This window comes from Maylandia zebra, linkage group LG10, assembly GCF_041146795.1.
Source record: "Maylandia zebra isolate NMK-2024a linkage group LG10, Mzebra_GT3a, whole genome shotgun sequence".
NCBI classification, from domain to species: domain Eukaryota; kingdom Metazoa; phylum Chordata; class Actinopteri; order Cichliformes; family Cichlidae; genus Maylandia; species Maylandia zebra.
This window is the reverse complement of record NC_135176.1, coordinates 31,850,142-31,859,592: the sequence shown is the minus strand read 5'-3', so window position 1 is coordinate 31,859,592 and position 9,451 is coordinate 31,850,142. Positions and strand designations below refer to the sequence as shown.

General features: G+C 42.7%; 1 protein-coding gene across 2 annotated transcripts in view; it reads right to left on the bottom strand.

Annotated features, from left to right (window-relative positions):
- Positions 1 to 9,451, bottom strand: part of grk6 (G protein-coupled receptor kinase 6) — a 48,715-nt gene that overhangs the window by 14,604 nt on the left and 24,660 nt on the right. The window contains exons 4-6 of one of the 2 annotated variants that reach the window (XM_004556836.4): positions 8,633 to 8,710; positions 7,129 to 7,229; positions 3,884 to 3,976 (exon numbers count right to left, since the gene is read on the bottom strand). In XM_004556836.4, the coding sequence (XP_004556893.1) occupies positions 3,884 to 3,976; positions 7,129 to 7,229; positions 8,633 to 8,710 (272 nt within the window). Of the gene's footprint in view, positions 1 to 69; positions 295 to 3,883; positions 3,977 to 7,128; positions 7,230 to 8,632; positions 8,711 to 9,451 lie in introns of those variants that run through there. The other variant, XM_024803923.2, reaches the window with a different exon arrangement.

Genomic DNA, 9,451 nt, shown 5'->3' with positions numbered 1-9,451 from the left:
GCTTCTGATTTAAATTGAGACACAGCTAGCTAACAGGGTGGGAAGCAAATAATAAATTATTGACATTACTTTGAGAGCCAGTTTCCCCGTTTAGGTTTCTTCACTCTCTCTGACTGCACTCCTGCATCATCAGCTGCTTACTATCAGCCATTACCCAGCCCTGCTAAATCAGCCCCATTAGTCTGCGGGCGTATTCTTCTCTTGAGTTAGTCAGTCTGTCTCGTTTTTCCAGCAAGAGAGCAATCTGCCTGCACGAGAGAAGCTTTTAAGAAGTACTGACAGGGAAAAATTACTTTCCTTCTTGTCGTCACGTCTGACACTTTTCTCTCCTTACTTGAAGCACAAAGATTTTGTTCATCTTTAAGTTCACCAATTAAATCCAAATGTCAGATTTGTTTTGTCCCTTTGTGTCTTTTTGCCTAAGTTAATAAAAGGCAGAGATTCTGAGGTTTATTCAGATTGTGACTTGGTAGCTTTAGTTGAACATTTACTCAAATTTAGGCTTATTTATCAGTTTCTGGCCTCTGATCAGGAGGCTGGAAGAAATTGAGGTATTATGTTTTATAATCTTGTTGGAGACCAAAGGCAAGATGAAAATACCATAATCTCCATTAGGCATTTAATTATTTTCTATCTGAATAAAGTTTAGATTGCTTTACTTTGGTTCTTAGCAGTCCAAGATGGGGAGTGTCCCTGTTGGATAAGGCTACAATCCTTGTTTTTGTTCTGATCATATTTCTGAGTTAAACTGCAAGAAGTCATTGAGTTTTTAATGCCAGGCAGACAGAAGTACAGGGAGGACTCTTTCTTTTCAGGACTAAATGAGACATAACTGGCAGTCATTAGTTTATTTCTATAAAGAGGTCCAAGGTCTAAGCCCTGTGGGACCCCACATGCTATCTTTAAGTGATGACGTGATGAATCCTGCTTCCAGGCCTAAATTACTCTGTGTTGTGTTTTTAAAGCTCAGTTTTCAAAACCTTACGATGTAACTCCAGCCCAGCCCATGCAGCAGTATATCAATGACTAACCTCGTATTGTGGATGGATTATCTCAGTTGTTCTCCTGGCTGAAGTTTGGTCCGTTTACAGCATCCTGCCATGCGATTACATTTGTCCCTAACCATCGGGAACTCTCACGTTAACTTTTATCAAGTGGAAAAAAGCGTTCATCCTCCAGCTTCACTGTGTTTATGTTATGCTAACATAGCTGTGTCGCTAGCCACCAGGTAGCACAACATTATATACCAGCTCGTCCAACTTCAGTAACCCTACAAACATCACTGCTGTTTAGTTTCCTGTCTTCATTTATGTTGGAAGTGATAGCAGAGCTGTACGTTTGAATGTTTCAGAAATCTCTCAGTCAGAGCATGCTATCTCATGTTTAGGTGCAAACTAGCGAGCTAACTTCCTGCTAACTTCTAACTCCGTTAAATTTCATAAATCCTGTTTTCATGGATGCCTGGATGTTAAGCTTAATTGTTACACCTGGTAAAGCAGCAACGCTGATCTTTTGAGCACAAACCTGACTATAATTCTTTTAGCCTTGCTGAGCAAAACAACTTCAGGTAAATTTTTTGACTACACTGAGCAAATCAGTGAATTATATTTCCGAACTATAAATGAGCTAAATTTTCTACTGCCCTCTTAGAGTGACTAAAAATGACATGCAGCTTTATGTAAAACAATTTCTTGGCTCAAGCTGTCTCTCTGATAACTGCGTGGAGACATCTTGAATGACCACGACTTTAATCTCTGTCAGTCAGCAGCACGGCAGCCTGGCTTTACTGCTAAAAGAGAACTTCCACTTATGATGCTCATTTCTCATGATTTTGCCTCATTTAAAGGAAGGAATTCAGAGCTAGTCCTTGAAACTTCAGTCGATGAACTGAGAAGTTTGAGGTCAACAACCCTCCGCAGTTCCCGGAAAACCGATCACGCTAAACCCTTTAAAAAACTGTTAAACGGCATGTGAGGCTGGAACAAACGAGACTTGTGTTTTATATCTGCTAAACGTGGATCCCTGTAAGATTCCCTGGTTTCCCAAGAGTGTTGTTTCCGCTAATCCATCATGAGCAGAAGTTTAAACAATGAAAGCAAAACAGTCTGCAGGATCCAGAGTTTGTTTGCGGCATCGCTGAAGTTTTCAAAGTGGAGACTGGGAACCATCAGAGAAGCAAAAAAACCTGACAAAACTGCCATTATGCCATTGTGTGTCGGCTTACTCCACCACAAACAAATTAACAAAGCACTCATCAGAGCGTGCTTACAGCTGAATACCAGGAATCAGGACCCTGGTGTTTCCTGGGAATCCTCATCAGGAGAAGTCCCTGTGGGAAGTCTGGATTTTGGCTTGTGGATATTTTTCTCAGTGTTGAAAGAAGAAACTATTTCTTCCAATTACTCTGTGTGTTAAAGTGGCAGCGCAGTCATGTGACAGAATATCCTAAGGGAAAAGTTAAGGTCGCCAGATGTGACCTTGAGTGGTTTCACTGCGTCCTTCGAGCAGCTGCAGGTCGCTTCATAATTAACCAAACATTTCTAAGGAAGCCACACTGGAATCTTAAAAAAAACAAGTGTGACACACAAGACTAAAGAAGAAGAACTTCTTTCATTGCTGGTTCACAAAGATTTGCTTGAGTGAATTCATGACGATGTTTATGTGAAGCGTTTGGATCTTCTTTTGCTGCTGGTTCGGTCAATATTGTTTGGAGAGACATCAAAGTAACAGCTTTAGAATCGGCTCATAAAGGGCGTGAACACAAAGCGCGGACCCGCCGACAGATCAGAATCAGCGAGCTGTCGGCTTTCAGCCCCGACCGTGAGAAAGGCGACATCTCACTGATTCTGATCCGCGGGTCGCGCTGTGTGTTTAAGTCTATGTGCAGAATCCCTGTACCTGCTCTCATTTACTGTCTTAACTGTTTGGTGGTTCTTGAAATTTTGTGAGATGTCACCAGAGATTCTGGCATTTCGGGCAAAATAAATTTATATTAAAAAATCGATTCAGGATTTTAATGAATCGATTTTACGTTATCCAAGCCAGAATCGATTTTAATCGATGAATCGATTATAAAAACCCACCCCTATTTGAGACACCCTGCTGTGTCTATTTTCTGGTGTGATTTAAAAACGATCTACAGCGCCATCTGCTGTGTATAAAAACATGGACGTCTCTTTCAGCCAACCAGCAGGGGCCGACTGCTTGATTTTTATAGGAAGTCCAATTGTTTAAGTACTCCCTGTGCCAGGAGCAGTTGGGTTTTTTCTGCTCTAGGATGTGTACGATGTCACAGAAGCCACACCCACCTTCAAACCTCAAAGAATCCAGGAATAGAAAAGTGTAGCTGAAGGTGAATCGCTGCTCTTGCTTCAGGTATTTAGGAGTTGTTTGCAGGACACGTTGGAGCTGTTTGGAGAGATTGTCATCCTTTGTTTTTCTGTAAACCTGTTATCGCTCAGCACAGCTCTGTGGAAGCGTTTATCTCTTATTTCTGAAGACGTGATTAGACACTGCTCGGTCACACTGCATGATTGAGCAAACGCCCTCGGGTGTTGCTTGAAATTCTGCAGAACCCCCTGTAGGCTGTCTGTTCGAGTAGCTACCCCATAGTATTCAACAGAAAAGTGAAACATCCCCATTGAGCAATTTCCAAATCAGATTTTTAAACGTGTGACGGTGATTTTGTTTGTAAAGACTGTTCTCACCCCCCCGGGGAGATTGAAGGACACTGATGAAGCAGCTGAGCGTGTTCGTACTGGTCCTGTGGAGGATTTAGTGCCTCTGAATGTGCCTGAGTTATTTTTTTTAAGTTGAAAAAGTTGCTGCACACAGAGAGCAGAAAGAAAGAAGGAGAAAGTTGGTGTTTATGCTTAAATGTTACCTCTCCAGCCATTTCCACTGGAGGAACCTGTTGTAGTACATGCTGTCGAGGTAGTCTGCGAAGGGCGCCATGCTCAGGTAGTCGTGGATCAGTCTGGAAAACACACAACACAACAGCTGTCAGTTTCACACTGAATTCAGCTTCATCACTGAGAGATCTCCGATCATTTAAGTCATTTAAGTCAACAATCTAATTATTTCTGCGTCTCCTGTTTGCTGTGACCTCACTGGTCTCGTTGGGTTAAGGTGAACCTCACACTGGACTCAGGAAAATGAAGGATTTTCGGGTATTTTATTCCCTTCATGTGGACACAAACCTGCCGAGTCGAACATGACTTTGTTGTGAGTTGGGATGTTCCTGGTGACACTTTATTAGTGATTAAACGACTCAGAGGGGCTCAGAGCAGAGCTAATGGTCCTCCACATCGAAAGAAGTCAGTCCATGCTCAGGACACTGAGTAGGACACCTCCCAGCAGACCCCTACTAGGAGGAGGGACATGCTGCAGAGATGATATAACATGTCTGGCTTCAGAGTCCCACACTGTCTCTGCGGATGAGCTGGTGGAGGTGCTGCTCCATCCTGCACTCAGATAAGCAATATGGACGGATGGCTGGACAACGGAGAGATCTCAGATTAGTCGAGTCATCTAAAAGCCAGACAAAAAAAAGGTACAGTGCAGACTAACTCTGTGGCAAGGCGTGGTCTGTGATGCTGCTGCAGGTGAGATGGACGCACCTGCACAGCATCTGCAATCACCTCGCCAGTGCAAAAGGCTGTGCTGTTGTCATTAGTTTTGTTGTTGTTGGTATGTGTCCGGCTGTGAGCTGCAGCCAAGGTGTTTGAGTGTGCAGCAACCGTTAATAAGATGCTGCAAAGCATGCAAACATCGCTGGGTCTGTCGTGGTTTTATCACAAACCCGTTTGCTTATTTCCTGTTTTGGATGCTCCTGAAATCCTGCAGGTCTGCCAGTAAACCTCCTCTCTTGCACACACCTCTTCTTCGGTCATCAGTGTCCTCAATGAGACTTTGCTTCGATGCACAGGCTTTTTAAATTACAGCGTTAGCCATAAATGTTTCATCCTTGGGTGCCCTGTATGCATCCTGCAGGAAGCCTCCGGTGGACGTTAGAGGAACTGCAGGTTACCCTCAGGTGGGCAGCCACAGAGTGACCCACACAGAGCTTTGAATGGTCTACTGTCAGCTGTAAGTTGACGCACGATGGCTGCTTTACATTTGCAGTTCAGAGATCGCGGTGTTGATTTTGCCTCTCTGCGCTGCATCACGCCTACGCAGCGGTGAAGAGGACGTTACTCAACATGTGAGTGTTGTTAGCACACCGCATCAGAGAAGCAGCATTAAATGTATTCATATTATTTTTACAACCTGCTCAAGTCAAACTTTTCTTTTCCTTTTTTTAGTTAGTTTTGTTTTACGTCATCTGCAGCCTGACAAACAGCCACCGATACTGGAGACGTTACAAAGACTCAGGGCTTTAAAATGAACCTGTGATTATTGGAATTTCATTGTCACGCATCTCTCTGTAGTGCTGTCGGCTCTTTGCCTCACATTCTGAAGCACCGTGAGGCGACTGTTGTTGTGGTTTGGTGTGATATAAATAAAACTGAATTGAATTATTGTTGCGTAACAAAAACCCCAGAAACACTCCAGCAAACGTTATTAGACGGAGAACTCTTCGGACGTTTGGTCCTCCTCTGGGCCAATCATAACCCCTCACACACACAACACTCAGGACACAAGTTTGAAAAAACCGTTGACTTTATCACCTTCTAAAAATCGACGCTGCTCTGAACTGTGACTTCAGTTGGACTCGAGCCTTGTGACTTTTAAAGACTTCGCACGGGGCCGACATCAAAGCCCGGCTGCCGGTTTCTCTGCAGGGCCCTCGATGTTTACCAGAGATATTTCTGGATAAGCGCTAATGCCGACACCCTCGACACAAAGGGATGTTTTATTTCACGCAGAATGGATAAAGTCTGTCATATCTGCACAACTGAATCTCTTATATTTGACATTAAGTGGCAATTTCTCTGCCGCGCCTACACAAACAGGGCATTGTTCAAACAAACGCCGATTCGTTTCCAAGCTCATCACACGCTCGGAAAACCTGCAGCTTCTCAAACGTAGATGTAATCACATTTTCCTTCATGTGTCCATAAAATGAAGCGTCTGAGTGGGAAGATTCTGGGGGAAATCTTTTTTTGTGACGCAGAGACAAAACGCACATCACTGCCCATCCACAGAGTCGGGTTAAAGCCGCAGCAGGTGAAGCAGAATATTCCAGATCTTGTGATATTCCCAGTAAAGTGAAGCAGCTTGGACTTGAGATAGGATCTGGATGCGGCACATTCATCTTTCTGTCTGACGCTGCTCGTCTTATTTTGTTGGAGTCAGCTGTTGGTGCCGTTACTCGTGTGTTTGACCATCATCAGGTAAATGCTGACGCCATAAACGAGTCCTAGAGTTCAAAGGCTTTTTGTGAGAAAGCATGAACAAAGAGAGCAGCTGTTGTATTTTAAATATTTCGAGGTAAAAGAATACATTTGACTCAGCTGATTTAATTTATTTACCCTGAAACGGAAACTGTTTCTTACTCCAGTTTGTAAATGGTGCTGTGGGGATCCCAGCTTTACTCAACTGCAGTGAAAGGGAAGGTTAAAAGTACTGATTGAGTCAACAACCATATTATTTTGGTTTTATGGGTTTCCACTGTGGTTTGTAAACTCTGATGTCATTAGATGTACATTAGAGTCAGGAAATAGCACCTCGGCCTGTTCATGGGTTTCCTAATAATAATATCTGGTGACGTCTTTGGTTGGCGAATGGTCTCAGCTCTGAATGTTTCCTTTTCTGATTTTCTTTGAAAACAGTTTGTTATGGACTGGTTTCACTGGTCTGAAACTGACTGAGGATTCTTGTTTCAGCCTCAGGGCTGCTTACTCCGGACTGTAAGGTGTGTGGGGGGGTCTCAGATTTAATTTCTTTGATTTATCTAACAGCTTAGGTTTTACATTTGTGTTACAAGTCACTTTTTGTTTATGTGTGTTTTTTGGTAGTATCCCCTTGCCCAGTGAAAACCTCTCAACTTTAATGTTCCTGGGGTCCAAGGTGAGCGAGAGTCTGAACAAGCACATTAATCAAACCTTAAAAAAGCTGATCTGATTAAACTGGGGAAATATATCCAAAAGAACAGCAAACAAATCCTTAAAAACCCTGCAATCTTACTTGGTACAGTCCTTGAAGAGGTCTTTGCAGGCCTCCTGCTGCAGCCTCTCTGTGCACTGAGCCATCATGGCCTCCTCCACCTCAGGCACGTGGTCCTCTGACTGCACAGGGAAAAAAACACATGAAATCCAGGTGAAAACAGTGAATCAGCTCCGACTGTAACTCTGACAGAGAGAGCCGGACGGATGAGGTTTGAGACGGAGCTGGGAGGTGTTTGTGTTCGTCTGCAGGTTCAGACCTGCACGTTCGCGCTCACACAGAATTAGCAGGAAACATCAGGGCGGAGCTTCAGCCTGAACCGAGGCCTGAACTACGAGGCGAGGCCAGGATTTCTTTCTGTTATCTGGCTTCACTGATCCTGACACAGGCAATGACCAATCAGAGTATCAGAAGCACAGATGCTGGTCAGGCATCAGACTACCTATCTCACCTGGCCTGGAAACACCTGAGGTAGAGAGAAAAGACTTTTGACCCTCTTACTATCAAACACAGAGATCTGATTGGTCAGCAGGCGGTGATCTCTTATGTCAAACATAACCTTCGCCTGCTGAGAAGTGAACCACCTTCATGACACTGAAACTTCAGGATTATCCTGAACCTCACAAACCCTCCTTCATAGTTCAGGCCTCAGGACTGCAGGTAGTTACATCATCATAAGGTCAGCCAATGAGCGGCTCTGCTCCCATCATCATCCATCATCAGCTGATTAAATCTGATTTTCCATCAGATTTCCTTCTTGACGAGCCGGACTGAGCGCTTTCTCCTGAGTGATGCGTTCAGGGACGCTCTAGAGGCAGGTGTTTTTAAAATTCAACCACAGTGGGGGCATTTAACAGAAGACAGTCGAACCTTCTGCTACAAAACTGGCTGAAAAAATAATAACAGTAAAAAACTAAAAAATACAAATAAATTTAGCACTTTGTCCAAAACTCAGTGACTCTATTCAGTCTGCTGTGATGACGAGTTTTATTAATTTAATAATTTACATGTATTTTGAATAAAATTATAAAATAAATCTATAGTGCACACTGTCACAGCACACTGGTACCGACAGACAGAAACAATGTAAAACATGGAAAAGATTTGACGACTTTTGGTCTGATATTTTTGTCAATGAATGCATCATTAATAAAAGTTTAAATCACTCCGACAGAGCTCCTCTGCTACTTTGACAACAAAACTGATGTTTTGTTGTCAAATTCAAGATCGTCCAATGCAATAATTTTCTTTAAACATCACAGTTTGGACACTTTTCAGGTGATTTTTGTAGATATTTTATGTTTGTGACACATTTAATGACCAAAAGCCAGTGGAAACCTTTTGGTCATTTGATGGTCGTTGGTCTTCAGTTTGGGCTTGTTTCTATATCTTCCTGCTTCAGAGGGAAATGAGCTTTGAGCTATCTCTGATCCTGTACATGTGGGCAATAAACAAAAATACTAACAGATATCATCCTAATAAAAATAAAACCATGTCAGACCTGACAGGAAACATCAGAAAGTACCTTTGGGTTGAAGTATTTTTCGATGAGCTCCTGTCCGCACTCCTTCCTCTTCTCATCCGGCGTCACCTCGTAATCCGCCTGCAGAGAAACGCACACATCAGCATGCTGTCAGCAGGCGCTAATACTCAAATAACACAATCTGAGGACAAAACTGTGCTCAACTTATCTCAGTGAATTCATTTACTGCCATGACCTGAGTTTACTTTTTGTTTGTGACATTATGTTCTAGGGCCTTTGTATTTCTTAGTACGAAGAAAGTTTAACCAAGAAGGCTTTAGCGCCTGAACCTACACAGGTAGCTTTTAGCATTAAATCCAAGCAAGTCAATTTTAATGTTTGAGGCAAACTCAGTAACTTATCAATTATTGCTGAGTATTTTTTAATCACTTGAAATAAAGTCGTTTTCGTAATTAGGGTTAACCAAGTAATTCTTAGCAATTAACAATAATCAATTAGCTTTTAGCTACTGATGCTAACCAAGTAGTTTTTAGCAATTGATGCTAACCAAGTAGCATTTAGCAATTGACGCGAAACAGGTTGCTTTTAGCATTTGAGGCTAAGTAGTTTTTAGCAATTGATGCTAACCGGGTTGCTTTTAGCTTCTGAGGCTAAGTAGTTTTTAGCAATTGATGCTAACTGGGTAGCTTTTAGCATTTTAAACTAACTAAAGAGTTTTTAGCACTTAAGACAAACAAGGTAGTTTCTGGCATCTCAAGCTAACTAAGGAGTTTTGAGAATTTCTGCACTACAATGTGACACTGCCAGACCTTCACAAAGAGAAGAGTACCAGGATGTGGTTTTCAGTTTCAGCATTGCCAG